Source organism: Bombus pascuorum, chromosome 11 (assembly GCF_905332965.1).
Source record: "Bombus pascuorum chromosome 11, iyBomPasc1.1, whole genome shotgun sequence".
In the NCBI taxonomy this organism is placed as follows: Eukaryota; Metazoa; Arthropoda; class Insecta; order Hymenoptera; family Apidae; genus Bombus; species Bombus pascuorum.
In genome coordinates, this window is record NC_083498.1 from 2,322,087 (window position 1) to 2,341,723 (window position 19,637).

At 35.4% G+C, this 19,637-nt stretch overlaps 1 protein-coding gene across 1 annotated transcript in view; it reads left to right on the forward strand.

The window, feature by feature from the left end:
- The window catches only part of LOC132911885 (suppressor of lurcher protein 1), a 535,060-nt gene that overhangs the window by 246,451 nt on the left and 268,972 nt on the right, over positions 1 to 19,637 (forward strand). Inside the window, exons 7-8 of the mRNA XM_060968897.1 lie at positions 3,458 to 3,669; positions 5,215 to 5,292. Coding sequence (XP_060824880.1) covers positions 3,458 to 3,669; positions 5,215 to 5,292 — 290 coding nt within the window. The remainder of the gene's footprint in view (positions 1 to 3,457; positions 3,670 to 5,214; positions 5,293 to 19,637) is intronic.

A 19,637-nucleotide genomic window follows, 5' to 3' on the forward strand; every position in this document is an offset into this window, starting at 1 on the left:
GCTACGTGGAATCTTCACCACGTGGCAGAGCAATCTGTGACCGCAAAAATCACAGGTCTCGCAAAAACAGCACAATGTTTTACGAGCGTGATGAAATATGGCGATGACCGTCAAACATATCTAGAAATGTTAACAAATTCGGTAATACCTTCTACTTTCAAAAGTTTAATGCTGTTGATATGAAAATCTCACAGCAAATGTACGGAGTACGTTTATATCAAAACTACGAATGTTTAAGAATAAATTTTTATTTAGGTACTGATAGTAACTAAAATTATGAAATTAATTAAATGGAACAATTAGATGGTGATTATTGATGAAAATTGAGAATATAAATATACAATTGAAAATATATTCTACTCATAAAATCTTTCTTTGCATATTAAAAATTAACTGAAACAATTCAGTATTTTGGTAGTCAAATAGTTGAGTTCACGGGAAGCCAAAAATATACTATTATTAATTTGTATAATTTTTATTTAACTATAAATTATGAATCTCAAGAGTGTCAAGACAATTATTATATCTCGCCTAAAATTGAAAAAAATTATAGATGCATTTTATTATAATTATTCATCTAATTTGATAGTTTATGCGATGAATAAAATATACACTAACGTATCAACAATTTGACTAAACAAATACGTGCAAATACGTACAGAAATATCAAAAAGCTGCTAATAATAGTAGAGATACCCTATGACTTTTAAACGGGAGTGTATTTGTGTATGCAATACTCCCTGCAAACGAAGACGTCGGACAAAAGCAGCGAAAAGACGGGCACACTCTTTAATCTCTGGCTCTTTGGACGATAATCTTTCTCTGCCAGCGTAATTGCTTAACCCATGCAGGTAATAAGGTTATCCAGCGGTCATCATCGATCAAGGCCTTAAATCGATCGAATCACCGACTCTCCGTTGGCTTAACGCGCTTCGAGGAGCCGACCCCGTTACCGTGAGGTGTAATTCTCTTCCATTCGATTGGGCAAAGTAGTTCACGTATACCTATAAAGAGAATCGTCGACTATTGATGGAAGACTGTTCTCGTATTTCTTTCTTTGTCCTCCCATTCCTTTGGTCGTTTCCGTCGTGTTTTCTGGCCTACGCCAGCGATCCTCGTTTTCATCGACGCGACGTTCCTTTTGTCATTGTAGTATCTTTGCAGTTTCACCTTTAACTCTTCTCTTCTAAAACCCTTGACGTCGACCTCGACTCTCTCTTTCTCTTTTTCCAACCTCTCGGTATCTTTTCGTCCACCACTTGTTCGCTGCCTCAGTTTGTGCACCTTTTTCCGCGAGATCTCGCAACGAGCCGAGTCACTCGAAGGTAAATTATCTCACCTCCGTTGAAGGGCACATCTCGAGGAACATATAGTACGTATTTAAGCCAAGAATCGACCTTGGGGGTTCTTCTTAAACTGCGCGAACGTGTTGATGAATGGACGAGCTTTTTCGCGTCTTCTGAAGTGTTACCATGCAAATTACATATATATACTATATTATATTATATTATATTATATTACATTATATCATGTTATGTATTACATAAATATATGTATAGACTATGGATTTTTATGCAAATTCATATTTTTGGGAATATAATTACAAGAGTAGAGCCTTAGTAGAAAATTGATTTATATACCATTATATTTATGTTGAATATTTATTATTATATTATTATAGTATTATAGGAATCACTATAGTTTGGCTATTTCATAAATGCATAAAAGTGTCAGTCTATTTATACATTTTGCTAATAGAAACCACAATACATCTAGGTCTACACCATAAAATTTACTATAATCATGTTTATTATAATACCAAATTGTATCAAACCATGAAATTTATTTTATCACGAGCACTCTAAGAAATTTCGTATCGTGTGCCGCCGATGTTCACCGTGACAATCGTGTTACAAACCGTGTTCACGCATGAATCTTGTTGCGGATAAGTGAAAACTTTAAAGGGATTAACTATCATCCGTTGACGAATATGGAGCTTCCAACTTTATTGATCCAGTTATTTTTACACGGTCGCTTTCATACTAATCGGAAATTTTACTTATATTTTCTTGAACATAATGGATTGCAAAATAACATGTTCGTAGTGGATCTTATTTTGATTATTTTACAAAATAGAATTTTTTTAGAGAAAGTTAATCTCGGTATTTCTGTAATCGCATCTCGAGATTAAAATCTATTATTTTTCGAATGAGAGTTAGTTACATAAGATTCAATTTTCTCACAAACGGGACGTAGTTTGAAGCAAACACGAGTTACAACGTAGATTAATTAATTTGAAATGTTAAAAAACGGAGAAGTAAATGGTGATAGGGATGGTGATTCTGTACAGTTGTAATAGAAACGCTTCAGGACAGGACGTTCTACATAGAACGTAACTCTTAAATTATTTTTAAACGAGAATTTAATTGAACTCTTAAATTCCTTCCAACATTTCTACCGACGACTCCGAGTTAAAGTATTTAAATAATCTATCGTATTTTAATATATTAACCCTAATTTTCACACTTTACAATAATTGTAAAATTTAATAAATTGTAGCCTGTAGAGAAACTAACTTAATATCAATATATTTTGCGATAAAACATTTCGGTAAAAACGAAATAAAATGAATATTTTTTTTCACTTTCATGCTTCTCCAAAATTAATGATTTGTGCTACGTATTTTATGCTACGTTTCTTCTCGTATTTTTACTGCGATGTGAAAGCTGTCAAATCGTAATATAAACATTTATTTAAGAGGCGACGCGGCAAAGGAATACGGAGCAAATGTCACTTCGTTTCATTTCACGATTTATACGAAACTTTGGAATTTTTCATTGCACTTTAAAAACTTTTATCTTCATAGAAACGCTAGAGTTGCACCTTTCCCAGTTTCAATCGTTACGCGTACACGGATATCTCGTTACAACGGGGCACACGAGAAAAGATTTCTCGTTCGATTTTACTTCCAACTTCCTGTGGTCGCGACATCCATGAGAAACGTTCGAATTTACATAACAATCGATTTAGCATTCGGCCTCCACTCCCAAAGACGTCGAATTACCCAAATTGAATACAACTAGAAGCCATGAAACAAATAAAATAAATTGCAAGCCACATTGTCGTCGACACGGCAATAGCCAAGACAGAAATGATGCGAATACATCGGAATCGGTTAAAGAAAAATCGTAGAAGGTACCTAATGAATTAACAATTGAAGATCGCAGGAAGAAATCCTCGCTGCTTCTTTTGCACAAACCAATAACATGCCATCGCAACAAGTTTCTCATTATCGTAAGAAAGTATGTAATTCGGCGATATGTATCGCTTCATAACATAGGCACCTTGTACGCGTCGCGTTGTCAGGGACGAAACGAATCACTCAACTTTCGGTGTGATTATTCACGAAGGATAACATACCAATAAGTTGCTTTTAACGAAAGGTATTCTGTTGCAGTTGCCTGAATAGAGCGGATTTAATCAGGGTGCACGACGGTACGGATTCAGGGGCGCCCACAATAGCTGTGCTGTGCAACCAAGGTACGGAAGTGGAAGTACTCAGCACCGGGTCAGACCTGTACGTCGAGTTCGTCGCTAATTCCGAGTGGCCGGGCCAAGGTTTCAAGGCGATGTTCCAATTCCAGCCATTGGACGATGCGCCGCATCCTGGTGGGTAACGAAAGACACTGTTTCCTGACATTATGAAAATCCACCGATATAAACCATCTCTTCCCCTCGATTCCATCTGAATTTCCGTCATACCGTGTTGTTTGAATAATCAAAAGCTTCGAACTACAGTCGCTGAAAGCCAGTCTTAAGGAATCATTAGCGTACGAATTGTCATTGTAGAATTGCAATCAACTCTCTGGAATTTTCTGTCATTACCAGAACTCGTTCATTTTTCATGCATCAATTTCCGTCGTTTAATCGACGCCCGGTTCACTCGTGTTTCTCAACTTTTGCAGTCGAAATTTACGGTGATTCCGTGGCTGACATCTCAGATTGTTCGAAATTTCTGCGAAGTTCGTTTCACCAGTGTTAAGCAAGTTTGTGGTTTCTAAATGACGAATGGCGAAAATCTTTTCTTGACTGTAAAAAGTTACGGCTACCTATTAATCTTAATCAGAATCAGAAGTTGCAATAATATTCTACGGAATAATCGTTCTTTTGTTTGATGAATGCTATAAAAATAAAATGTGTTTCTGTTAAAAAATCCTAGGAAAATAGTTCCATTCATATTTATCGTCGCTCGAACTTTTTCTATAATAATTCATGATTTATGTATTGCGGTTAACTGGAAATGGTAAAGCAGATTATGCAATAAAATTTAACGTAGTAAAAAAACTGACTGAAAAACAATACCCGTGAGTTTTAACAAGGTTTTGAAACAGATAGTTTTCGGTTTTAGAAATAGATAAACATGAAACATTATTAAACAAATGTTGTCAAATTCGATACTCTGCAGTTTCTGTCGTCGGTATCATAGATTCATCAGAGTAATCGCTTTGCAAGCTCCACGAGGAGTGTCGCTAAGATCAAACACGAAAGCGCTTCGAAGCAGAACTTGCGAGAAGCTTTCAACCCTTACGTTCACCCTATCGGTAAAGCAGAATTCACAGCTTTCCGACATACCGTAAAACAGAGCTTTAGTTAAACTGCTCTTTAACTTTTCATTTATCCACCCAATTGCTATCCCTTTAGATAATTTCTGTAAGCTCCTCTCGTTCGAGAAATACCAACGAAGCACGAAATCTGCCACCTCCTTGGAACGTGTTATCGGTGCTACAGTCTATTTGCATAAATTCGTTATTACGCGGACGATAACATTGGTATCCCTTGTTGGTTCAACCTCCTTACGCGTTACTGACATGTTAATCGCGGTCAAATTAATTAACGACCTCTTGACATTGACGCTGGTTTCTCTGTCGCTCTACTTGTCTTGTCGTTCCCTTCGTTAAATGGGAACATCGTCGAATTTTGTTGATAATAATTTTTATAACGATCACATGATTAATGAAGGTTTTCCCGCGCGTCGTAAACGAAATTGCGAGCGGAATAAGGATGGTTTGCCTGGCTGACTATTTATGAGGTAATAAATCATGAATGGGGACCGTTTGCTAAGGTAGATTGGCCATGTTCCATTCGCATACGCGACTCCCAACTGTAATTAACGGCACTGTATATTCCGAGGATAATTACAATAATGTATTTCAGAGCCGGACAAGGTCGTCCCAGGGGCCGTTACCGGTAACCCCAAGCACTCGGTCATCGGACCGGCTGTCAGCGCTACCAGTAAGTATATCACTCTATGTCGTCGATTTATTATCCCTCTCAATCAATAATTTTCCATTTATCCGATTATCGTCCTATAGTATTCAGTCGGTAAGTGACTACTTCGGAGATAATCCGAAGGATTCATAGAAACGACGGACAAGATATATGCTTGAGCATAGAAAAGTAAGGAGTGCAGATTTATTAGCACAGTTAGTTGTTTCTATAGCCGAGATTGAAAAAATATAAATGTATAATCAGACGGTTAAAGTAGATGAGACGGTTTTGAGAAGATTTTAAGATTGTTTTTTTTTATATTGTACGTGTACCTTGCAAGTGAGACAAATCGAATAAGTTTTCCAGTAAAAGCGAAAAGCTATTTGGAAGCTACCAAGAAACTATTTATTATACATATAATGTTAGTAAAAAATTGGTAAAAAAAAAGTAGACTTTGGGAAGCAATGAACAAATATTATTTGTGTCATTTCTATCCCTTTTATAGTTCCGATGTTTTTATAATCTCTCTGAATTATTTCGAGTTGTGACGCTATTGATACGCACGAACATGATATATTTGAAACAAATAATAATTTGATAATAATTATCAATTTAAGGTTCGTAATTGTTGTTATAGACAATAGCAATTTTTATATTTTGGGTTCGATAAATCTGGAAGTACAAAATATAGTCTATTGGAATTTATATTTTCGTATTTGGAAAATTGAAAAACTGGAAAATGTCGTAAATTCACATTTTATGGGGAATGTGTTTTAATTATATATGTCACGTAAGTACGATGAATGTTTTGAACATAGAGACGTCAGAGTTATGCAGTTAATTAAATGCAAGGTAAGCATATAAATATAATATACAGTTGCGTAGATTAATTTAGTTACTACTACATGTAATAGTATATTAAGAACTATAATTAGCCCAATCTTGCACAAATATTTATTGCATTGGCAACTAAGTGACTGCGTCATTAGATGGTAATGACAAAATCTGCAATCACTTAGTTGCCAACCCAATAGAAAGATATTCAATAATTTAGTTAAAACTGTGATCTTTATTCTTCTCGGTATATAAATCTTGGAAAATTATAGGAAATAATCTATGTTAATCTAAATTGTTGACTATATCAAACCATTCATTACAATTCTTATTATTCGTACATTTAAAGTCATTGTTATTACGTGCTTTTTTCATTCGAACTTGCTTTATCCCTTCTACCATTTGTGCTAGGCAGTAAAAGTTTTAATAGTCGAAATCTAGAAAGCGGTTCAGCAGAAAATCAGCTCTCACTGAGAGAAATGTGTCTTGTAAAGTTAAATGGTCCGGAACATTCCAGCAATCCAAAATTTCTCTCGCTTGTGGAATGGTAATGTAACTAAATCCAAAATACCTATCAACTTGTCAATTAGTCTAGCGTATGTAGTGCACATATTATATGATATATATTCTATACTAAGATATCATTTATTTGCATAATCTTTATTATCTGTTAGTCTGTTACAATTCACAGATAATAATTTTCGGAAAAATAAACAAGACATAAGCAGATAGAATTATATGTTGAATAATTGTTAAATCGTACTTATCGATTTTATAATTGATCATTCCTGTAATTATATTAATAGGGAGCAATAATTATTAATTCATGATGTGTCGAAATTTATCTAATGTCTGGTATTCAGTAGCTGGACATGTGTATCAACATCAATTTACATGGTATCAGACACAAAATAATTGAACAATATATAAATCATATACAGATGAATAATTACAGTTGGCGATACATTGATTTGGATCCGACGTATTATATTCACATTATTCTATGTACTTGTTTATTTAAAATTAAATTAATATCAAGGGACGCGCATTTGTACAGTAAAATCTCGTTTATTGGAATATCAATTATTATTGATTTGGAGATTGTTCCTTGTAAACAAATTGGAAGTAGAGTAAAAATTGCTTAGTTTGAATATACCTTATTTTACCAATATAAAAAATCCAATATTTTTAAATAAAATCGTAGTGTATAGCAAAAGAACTTCGCGTTACGATATATATGATATTGACATGCATAAAACATGTGTAAATCGAAGTACACAAGTAACGAAACCTCGATGTCCGATGTAAAATTTCACTTTATCCGGAAAGTTTTCTACAGACGAAGAAAAGCAAACGTAATAGCGGCGCATAGGTACTGTTTCTGTTGTTCAAACAGATTATTTTGATGTCTCGAACAACACGGTTGATACTCGCTGCGATATGATTTCTCCGGGAGTTCTTCGAATATAACTTTACCGGCTGAGTCGCATAAACTTTGCAAGTTGTGTGTACTTTCGGAGTCATCAGCCGCGTGTAACGCGCGTCCTGAAAGCTCGACGGAGAGACGAACTTTATATCTTTTTCATGAAAACTAGTTCCCCGGGTTATGAGCAGAAGCACTAAACTAAATTATTCGGTTGACAAGTACAAGGTGATCCAGCCTTTGTATACGAGTTTGCCAGTCTTCACTTTGACGTTCGTATCGATATTCGCGCATAGCAGCTGATATTTCCTTTCTTCTTGTGTATCACAATTCGATGCTTATTTTACATTGTTCTCCAAACAAACAGCAGGTAAAGAAAATGGAAGCACAGTTTGCAAGTTTCAAACGTTTCCGAGTTCCATAATTCTCCCTCTTAACTACCGTACAATACATGTTAGATTTGTATAAAAAAATTAAAAATTGACAATTTAAAAAAAAAAAAAAATTAACGATTTCAAAGAATTGAAAGTCATCGTGATATCGTTTTCGAGAAAGTCGATTTCGAAATTGTATGAAGTATGCTTGTGTTCCGAAAAAGGTAAATCGATGGGTATCGATAGCTCATATAACGTAAACGTATGTTTGGAAAATCAATTTTTTCGAAAACGAAACCACATTTAAAAAGTTTTCATTCTTTATACTCCATTTATCTGTTTTATGGAGAATTACACCCTGTAGAACCATATATATTCATCTGTTGAAAACAACATCTATACTATTGATGTTACAGCATGCAATTCATATCAGTTTTTCGTTGTAAGAAAAGAAACTGTTATACTATAAAAAGACTGAAAGGAAACTTCTTTCTACGGTCATGTTTTATTGCGGACGTAATGGTCCATGTGCATTTTATTATCTGCTACTATCTTTCATATATTTCGCTATTCTGTATAAAAGATTATTCAGATAAACTGGCATGATTAATTTATGAGATATTTTATGTAAATATCTTTATTAAAAAAGATTTCTGACACGCTTCTTCATTGCGTTCCAGGAACGATGTACGTTTCCACGGAGCGTTTGAGCTGCTTCAGGAATTTTTAATTAAATATTCTTTCTAATACTCCCAATTCTTTTTTTATGCAGAATACCGAGAGAATTTGAGCTATCTATAAAAATAGAATATATGATGTTATGTGTAAAAAGTTACATAATATGCGATATTTCACACATACGAAAAAATTGCATTTCTGAAAATGACCCTCCTTTTTCGGTCCAGTGGCAATAAAAGAAGACTTTACCCAATAACGTGTTCATTCTGTTTAATAAGTAATTAACATTAAAATCTTAGGTGTCGTAGTTTTTATTGTTTTCGATGCATTCACATAAATTTGATTTTCTTTTATTTCGCATTTTTATTAAAATATTTTGCATATAAAACGTAATATATTGGTTCGATATATCGATATATCATTTCAAAAATTATCGCACAATCGTATTCGATTTCTAATTTGCGTGAAGTATAGCGGAACATAAGCAAACAAATAAATTATACTTTATTAATATAAATTCATCTCGCAATCACTTGAAATCATTATATCTTTGTGATATAATATGTATCAATTCATCATGCATGAAATTTGAAATAAAATACGTTAATTACTCCTGTCCCCGAAAATTATATATATATAGGGCAACTGATCGTTAATATTTACAGTTGTACAGTACGTTCAACATTTCACTAAAAAGCAATCCATTGATTCTGAAATTAATGATAAAAATTACTGAATACAATTCAACGAAAAAGTATTCAACAGCAATGTTCCATCGAAATACTGTTGTTATACATTTTTTTTAAAACTACACGTAAAATAAGAAAAGTTATATACAGTCAAAATGATTGTCATCTTCTCTAGCAGGTAACCTTGCTATCTTCCAACTGGAATATAATTTCCAGAATTTAAAGTGTCAGAAATCATAAGAAACGTCTTGTAATTCGTAAAAAGAAGTTTGATGCTAAGTTAAAAATAACTAACTATAGTAAACAAGGATGCTAGTGGATTGACTAAATAAGTCAATGTTCCTTGACCGACAGAATTAGTGTAGATGAACGTTCGAATTACGAAGTTAAAACAAACGTATGTTGTAGAATACTGTTCCATATGTGACAAAGAGTAAAGTTTTAGCAGTTTCCTCAACGTTTCTCACAATCGTTTACGTTCGTCGAAATTGTATCTATAGAAATGGTTACTGGTGACCATTACCTAAGTCCGATGCCCTTTAATTGATCTCGATTAATCCGGCAGGACGAATAATTCCAATATTCGGGCCGGCTTAACTTTAATCTCAATTTGTACACGGTCCCCGGGTGACAGTGTTTACCAATGTAAATCTATCCTGCGCAATACGGGGTGCAACAACACCAACGAAGTCTCATGAACGCGCGCAATGGTAACCTTTATCAGCACAACAGTATCCCGAGTGTGTTCGGGACTTAGCTCCGTTGAGAAGTTTGCTGCGTGGAAAGCCTTTGCACTACCGCACCCTTACCCCCTTCTAACCCTCTTCACGATACTTAGGTGTAACCGTAAAACAAGGTACGTGATGTATCTGCATGCTCTTATATACTGAACCTACTTTCGTATGCTCTACACCCGACGGTAAGTGCTCTAAATTATCGGAGCACCTGCACAGCACTGGATGTACACTGTCGCTCATAAGTATACAGTGGCTCACGCAAATATTCGAACATTCATAGAGGCCTTTTGTGTAATGTATATATCCTCGCTGAAAAATCTTAGGGCAATCATTATGTTTTGCTCGGTATTGGGAAACGTTATAGATGAATTGCATCGCAATAACCCGTTTGACTTGATATCTTGTAGAATAGAGGGAGCTGCTAATGTGTTAACGATTTTCTTTAAAAATGCGGTCGACTTAAAGTCCGTAATCTAGATATCAATGTCGGATATCAAAGATTTATTAAAAATAGAAGACGTCCACATAGTGTACTTCATGGCGGCAGTGTACAAATATGAGTAATAAAATGTAAGTAGGTGTAAAAATGTAAGTACGTGATAAAGTTTCTTTCGACGCGGGAAGGCGGAAAAATTCCCGACCGCACAAGGAGAATTCCTCTAAACGAGGAATAGTAATTGCTACGATGAAACGCGTACGCGCTGCTTTAACGTTCTCCGAACTTTACCCGCTGTATTATTGCGCGATATGGTTGCCAGCTCAATTTCCGAAAATATTTTATGATCTCGTGACGAAATTGATCGGGGTTCGAGCTATGGAAAATCACCGAAGTCTTGAGTTTCTTTGGTCTTTTTCTCCCGTCTGTAATGGCACGCGCTCGTTTTGAAAAGGTTCCGTGGAGTCTTGAGAGCCTTTTAAAATTGAAAGGGGAACGACGTATCGGTGAAGAATGTTTGAGGTATTGGTTGTTTTTTTTATCTTTACCGTGGAAATGGTGGGCCGCGATTGAATCGTATCGCTGAAACGTTCCGATCGACGTGTTCAATTGAAAATCTCTGTATTCGAATGGCAGAACAAAATATGATCCATTATGAAATAAAAAATGTGACATTCATTTCGTCGGAAATAAATAGCAACGATCAATTCTGTAATTCTATTGCACGATAATACGATAAGTGTAGTTTCTATATCTATATTCAAACAGTAAACCAGAATAATCGAAGTTCGTAACGAAATAATCAAATTTTACGGACGAGTATATTCAAAATTATCGATATATGTTACAAATACCGCTGGACAGGAATTAGCCACTATTACCATTAAAATTTACATAAATATTTATAGACAAATAATTAATATAGATAAAGGCTTGTTAAAATAAAGCGATGCAAGATGTTTGGCAGTTATTACGTACAAACTTGACTTTACATTTACGATGGAAACAACCATTCTCGATACTTTGATCAAATTATTTTCTTTGTACATATGAGCGCGTCTATATTACACATGACATTTACAATGCTGGCAATTCAATGAGAGCCAAATATTGTTCTATATACAGAATGCGTATATTCGATTGAATGTAACGTGAATTGAATGTAAATGAGTAAACTCGTACGGTGTAGATACGTACACACAGTTAAAATAATAATTGTACTTAAACAATGGAAAAATTTGTTGACTGAGCTTGATTATCACTAAATCCTCTATAACGTTTGAACTTAAGGTATCATTCGAAATGTCTTTCTTAAATGTAAAATGACGTTCTTTCAGTTTCCAAATTTAGGCAAAATATTGTGTGTTATTCAAACTCTACAAACATTTTACGATTAGCATTAAAAAATCATATCGTACCATAACATTAGGTCCGTTTCAACATTTTACATAATTGTAACTTAAATTTGCATGCATTCTTTCAATATCCCTTTGAACGATAAAACTGAAAAGGCCGTCTCGATAAAGTAATTACCAACGAAATTAATTACGCGAATAAATAGATAGGCAAACTTGTTCCATCGGACTAAAATGGACAAGTTTTCCAATTTTCTCAGCTAGAATGAGTTGGAGAATCGCGGCGTGGCGTTCGCGGCTGCGACGCAATATTGTTGTACATTTAGGATCAGTTTACGGTTCCTCGTATACAACTGTTTTGCTGTGGACTGAAAGGAATAAGCAATAAATAACGCTCGTAGACACCGGTAATGCTCTGCTAAACGTATATACGAATTACGCCGTCGCAGAAATAACGTATCTGGCAGATAAAGCGGAACAGGAGACGGTAAATTCTGATGACGTTTTACTTGGAGGCGTGGAAACGAAACGGCTAGTTGCTCTAAAAAAAATCCAAATAAGATCAAGAGAAATGATGGATCGAAATTCTGCAATTTTCTCGCCGGAGTGGCTGCACTCCGAAACTACTACATATGCCATTTCGTAGGATGTTAACTTTTCCAATGACGTAACTTTGTTTCCGGCTTATTTTACGCCTGGCTTTGCATCAGAGAACACTTTCTCTTTCTCGTTCAAGTTGATAAAAAGTTTCTCTATTAGATGTATACTCTCATATAAGTTTGCTTTAAAGCGAAGCTGATCAGTGTGTATTTTTCACGAGGACGTTTATGATGGTTAAATGCTGACAAATTGGAACTCCGACTAAAGAATTTGCTACGTAATGAACATTCTGTACAAAATGTTCAAATACAGAAGTTTTACAATCACTTTACAAGTACAAAAAATAAGCAGTAAAAGTTGCATGAGAATTTGATCCAAAGCGATTAAGCAGTCATTATGCTTACTGAATTTAAATATGACAAATTCTCTTTCAGAATTACTTGGAAGCTTTTAATTAGAGTCGTGGCTTTGATGATGTATCGAACAGATATATTTGATATACATGCACATGTTACATAATTAAACGCAAAAATGAATACTAGAAAGGAATATTTCATACGATAATTTTTATCAATTATAGGTTCTTCCATGATTTTGTCTAAAATAAATGAATTTAATTCCGTAAATAATTTATAAGTACGATGCTATTGAATATAAATTCAGCGGTCCGATCAGTTATAGAAATATAGAAGACATTTCAGTTTAAATAAGCTACGGAATTATTGCACTCGATATTTACCAATTTCGTTGGAATGGATACAGCGCGAAATAAAAAATTCCTTTCGTGAAAAAAGATTGCCTCTGTACTGATAAAATTACTTAAACATTCATTCAGCGTAACGCATGAAAATCCCAATAAATACGCGCATTGTTGATACATTCAACTTCCGATATCGCGATATTTCGCTAACACAAGCACATTCGTAATGCTTCATACGATGCGCCGAACAGAAACACAATCAAAAAGGACAATAGTCGATACGAATTGTATCATTAAAAATTCCTAATGAATTGTCACGCTTCTATAACTCATCGATCGTACGCCTGGGTAGATACATGGCTGTCAAATTCACACTGTCAACATTTCGTTGCACCAATGAAAGAAGGCTTTTTGGCCTCGGTGAATCACGTTTGCTCGATAACGTCACCGCGTATACCGACGTAGCCCTTCAATGGAAAATTTTATTTTTAGGTTTTCATATTCTCTGCATCTATAAATAATAATATTTACATAATAGTAACGGATGTAGAATTTTATGTCTTTGTAATTTTTAACATTGTACGAGTATGGAATATAAATAACGAAAAATAGGAATACTTACGTTTTATATGTAGGGAAGGTTAGAACGTAGATGTTCATGCAAATTTATATTTTTATAAATACAATTTAAAAAGTGGAACGAATGAAGATTTATGTCATTTTATTACTTCCGTTCTATATACGAATATGTATCCTTTATTAATTTTTCTTTTTTTTTTTCTGAATATTGTAAATGTCTTCCTCCCAAAATACGTTCCTCTTGTGCATTTTATTGTGTGCTTCTATTAAACGATTTCGTTGCATTCAAGTAACGTTCCCAATTATTTTTTCAACTTCACAACTTACTTATATTGTTAGCGAGAAATGCTTAGTATTATAATTTGAGCATAGAACAAAATTCGTAGAGCGAATATTTTCATTCTATTATTTTTATTCAAGTAGATCTTTTATACCGACCATATAAAATATATTCCGTACCGTGTTTTAAGTCAGCGAAGCAACCAATCGGATGTAAGTATAACGCTTTGCATTGGCAGCATCTAGTATTGTGTCAACATGGTGCACAATGAGGTTTGATCGTAATAACCCGGGCTATAAACCGTGCCCACCTGCGGCAATGCGTCGGATGCAGAATAATCCACTTGAAACGAAACGACCACACCGTGATAAAGTGGGTACTAAAGCGGCAGTGGCGGTTAAAAAAGCGGCACAAGGAGCCTATTACAGACACTTGTCCGGCAAACGCCTCCAGGTTAAAATTCACCGCGGATCTCTTCGCTCCTATGTTCTCTCTTCTCACCACCCCGTAAACCATCTCCCGAAACACGCTTTAAAAGAGTTTGGCGACGGGATTTATTTATCCGACTGGACCGGCTGGTTTCGTATTTATTTTGTCCGGCGCACCGGATGAAACGGTGACTACTATTACCTGAAATAACTTGTTTTCTTGCGGCTGAATGAAAGAGCAGTTTTCGGGAGGAACGCGAAAATTGAACAACGTTGGAAACAAACGTATAGTGTTTCAAAAAAGCACCGTCTGTCGTTTATGGCGAGGCAGATAATAGTTTTTTTTTGAAGAATTGACGTTCGATGGAGAATCGACAACGAAAAGGGAATTGAACGCACAGCTGTGTGTATTTACTTGTTATATCATATGAAATTATACAAGTGATAAACAACAGTCGAGATTTAGTGTTAAAGTTTTGCATCGTTACTCGACACATCGAGATACATTTTTCTTTTTTTCCCCTTTTTCTTTTTTCTTTTTTTTTTTTTTTTTTTTTTTTTTTTTTTGTGGAGCACGTGTTGCCATGCGCGATGCTGTACGAAAACATTGGCATTTCTCTCTCGACTGTCGATACGCAACGATTTTTAGTTGCGATCGGAACAAATTTCATTGTTCAAAATGGATTAAAAGCTTGAAAAAGATTAAAATTACAAAGTTAAAAAAATGAAACGACGTTTTTTTATTGCTTTTCAATAATTCCTTGCAACTTCATTATTTTTAATTTAGTTTTTAATTTGACGAAAATTAACGATGCCTTTCACAAATTCGCTGGTGCGAATTGTTGCGCTCGAGACAGTTATACCTTCAGTTATCCTAAAGTTGTCCTTCATTTTTCTAGGTCCTTTTGTGTACCTACAAGTCGTACCATTGTTACTATATATACTCTAACAATTAGTTCGTAATTTTCGAGTTTACAAGCTCGATACATTGTATAATGAATCATCGACAAATGATCGAGGATGTCAATGTATGTAATTCAGGTCGAATTGGCGAATAGTTATCGATTTTTGCGATACAGTCGACAAACGCGCGAGTCACGAGGCTGGAACCGGCTGATGCTGGAAACGTATAAGATCCATCTCGCGTGCTTTTCAGAGGTTGACGTGGAAAGAGTCGCGATTTACGCCGGAGCTTTTTCTTGGTGGCGAAGGGAATAGAAGGATGGGGAAGTCGATGACCCCTTGGAAACCGTGGAAATCTAATAGACCGCAAGCGAGGATGAGATATTGGCTTCAGGATCAGCTTCGATCGATGCTTCGTAACAGTACTTACACAAGGCCACATCCGAGTTGAACTTCATATCCGTAGCGAGTTTTCTCTCTTTTCGAGCGGTCCGCTGCCGATTTTATTCCGTTCTCCGCTTGTATCCATCACGACGATTAAATTAGAAAGATCGAGCCACTGAGATTTTCCTCGATTAATCGATAAACTGCGCACCCTGCCATGTAACGTTTGAATGTTTCTTGTGAAGGAACGCTCGAATGAAGAGAATAAAAAATAAAAGAAAAAAAGATCCTTGCCGGTTCGATTCCTTTTCGTTCGGGAAGGAAGCGTTATTGGAGAGCTAGTAGTTTTGCACGTTTTCTGTCGGCCTAGTGAAAAGGATGTCGGTGACTAATGATGTTAAGGCTGCGACCTCTGACCTTAATTTATATGCCACGTAACTTCGTCACTCGTATAGTTTTTCTTATTTCGAGAATTGTATGGCTGTTGCGTTTTAGCAAATTTTGTATATGCATATATATCATAGAAGATATCGCAAGAAATATATGTATTAATTCAGAGCCTTTTTGAGTTATTTCCGCAATGTGTAAATGTCTCATATTTCACATTCTATAATACACGTATATTTTTCATTCACTATTGTAGTTCAAGTATATTATCTGCCATAATCATAATTAACAAGTCGTATAATTTATAAAATATTAATCTTATTGGCAATAAAAAGTCAAGCTGATTAAATATTTCTGCGAGAAAAATATGCAAATTCCATTGTAACGAGGAAGAATTATGAGATATATACATACAAACGTAGATAAATTGTGCCACAGGAAAGTTATGAGATTTAAATTCCGAGAGTTATGCATTGTTTGTATTCTTTGTAGATGTTGCAGCCAGAATGCTTAGTCACTACTTGAGAAAATTAGTCGACTTATATACAAATATTCACGTAAAATATTCCCGCTGCAATTTAAGGAGTTGCAGTAAGAATTCCGCGAAGTTTGCTGGTTTAACCATTGCTACTCGGCTTTTACAAACATAGAGTATAAAGCTCGAATTATATTAATAAAATAAAATTATTAAGACAGTTTAGTAATACAGTGCGCAGTGTATAAATTATGCTCGTTAACCGAGAAAAAAGGTTGAATTTTTTACAATGAAAAATAATTGACAAAGAAATTATTCCCGTCCTTAAATGGTGGAAGAAAGCGTGAGAATGTTGAGTATCTATCGCGTCATAAAAATCATTGGAAATAACTTTCAGAACCAAGAAAAAAGGTCTACCACTTAATGCTTAATGGCTTGGAAGCTAATTCTCCACTTGCGGAAAGAAATCATAAACCGTACTTTGCTATAACATCCTGCACCAAAAATATTGAATTCAAGATCTACGTTGGCCAAAATTTCTTTATTCTTCTTCCTAAGAACTTTAGCAAAAAAAGATAATCTACCGAAATTTATTTATTCAAAAACGTTTATTTCTATTCTATTCTATATAGTAATATTTTTATTTTTAGAAAGAAATATCTACGAACTAATATATTGAAATATCTATCTCTGCATTAATACATACAATCAATGATCGCTGGTTTATTCTTCTACCGAGCCGTATTATAATCGTCACATTATGGACTGCTTACGCATCGGTTGTTCCTCGACATATCGCAACCGAAACAGCTCTTTAGCGAGGAAATCGGTTGTTTCGGGCTAGTGACGCGTCATACGACAAATACACAGCTCGATTAATTAGGAGACTCTGCTGTGTCAATTATCTATGCATACTACGGATTTCACGTACAGTGGCTCGCGTATTTAGACACTTGCCACTGAATTTTTCTATGAATATATATTGTGCGCGTTATACGAAATTTTCTGAAGTTTCGTTGGAACCGTAATAAGGTTAACTCGATTATCGTGATTACAGTAACAAAACTCGAGACCAATCAAAAAATTCATACACAAGTTACAAGGAATTTATTGCACCTAGTGAAAAGTTAGTATACTTAAGCGTTGTTCGTACAGTCGCAGTGCATTAAAATCGACAGACATTAAGAATACGTATTCCGCACGAAATCGTTAACAACGATAGGTAGAATGAATGCTTCCGTTTCTTTTCCCTTTGTCGCCACGACCACGCAATCACGAAGTCGACAAATTCTCCGTGAAGTCACGCACAACGCCTGCACGTTCGCAAAAATCTATCGCGAGCACGCGGAGTACATATCTCTTTCTATAAGCGAGGTGACTACTCAGCGAATAACGAAGACAAACGAGCCTTTCAATTTGCTGGAACGCAAAAAAGCGCGCGATCTTGCGCCAAGCTCGATATCTCGCCGCTTTTTTATACCTGTGCGCGTTTCGTTTCAGTCCGTGTCCGGTCTATTCTACGCAGCTGTAGATCGAGCCATTGTAACTCTGACACTTTACGATTAAAAACGTTTTCACGAAGAACGATCAAATCGTGGCACGCGACGACGCGACGTGAGTTGCGTTAGACACACGGCTCTCAACTATGAGCAGGGAAACCACAACGAAACGGCCAGTCGGCAGTTGAACAGTCTCCATCGTGAGCCAGCCCAACTAAAATTTCACTGAAAGTCTGCCCGTCCAATAAATTTCGCCGCATCTACTTCTCTCACCTTTCATCCGGACCTTCCGCTTCTAGATTATTCCGACTGACGTTACACCTGAGACGCCGCCCTTTTTAAATATTACCGTGCTTTTGACTATTTCATGACAACTAGACTGCTGGCCCGTGCGTACGCGACTTGCTTCGACGCGACGAGTATCACAACCAAAGTCGGTGGACAATCAAAGAAGCTTTCTCTATTAATTTTTCAGCTAAACTCACACTTTTTAAAAACGTTCGTGTCGTGCGTGTGCGTCCGGCTATTGAGAAATTTTCACAGGAATGTCGTATACAGTCGGATTGTGTGTAAGGGATTTGTATAGAGAGTCTGCTTTTTCGTAGTGAGGAAATTCAGAACAGATATAGATTATATTAAAATAAACCTCGCACGATTTCTATTCACATTAGAAAGAAACAAAAACTGTACCAAGAACTGTAAATTACGAAATTTTAAAATGAATATGGATTACTTAATAAGTCTCATAGAATTTCTATTCGCGTTAACAGCGTATCAAAAAATATCAAGTTTACAGTCAATGATTTAGATATAAACGAACAACTGTACCAGGTTAGACAATGTCTCTATTCTAATGTGAAACATCGCGCGATATTTTGATATTCTTTATTCCATTATGTTTTATAGCAACGAGATTAATTAATATCTGGCAATATTCGGAATGGGAGATATTGTTAATGGCGAATTTCCATATTCGTGTCCGAGAAGTTTAACCAAGGGTTATGTGTCATCTTCATCTGAGGAATTATAATATTAATCTTTATTTGGAAATATGAACGAGGAGAGAAGCCGTGAATGGATATCAGAATGTCCCCCGCAGCGCTGATAAAGCATGGAACCGTCCACAATGTTGTAGCCATTAGTCTACGCCAACTTCGTAGGTACTTAATCTAGGTATTAGACTTAGCGTCAAGACGTGACATGAAGTTTCTCCTACTTTACGCAGCAGGTACTGCCGCAGGAAAATGCCTCGAAGTTTAGACGCAAATACTCCTAGCGATTTGGCAAGCATCATTCATGAAAAAGAGGTACAGCGTGTTTCTATTACAGTATCAGAACTTTCAGACAACAAGCTCGTGATCCCATTCATGTTTTGTTAGGAAGAAGAATTTATAAGTGAGTCGTGATGAAAAAACAAAAATTGTAATTTAAACACTGTCTTGTCGCTGAATTTAGTATCCTTAGTTAATTAATGACATTTTTCATTGCATTGCTTTGCATTATGGTTATATACGCTCGAGGTACCATTAATATGTATAAAATTTTTTAATAAAACTTGTGTAATGCAAATTTGTACGAACCATGTACGTACAGATATCGTTAATAAAT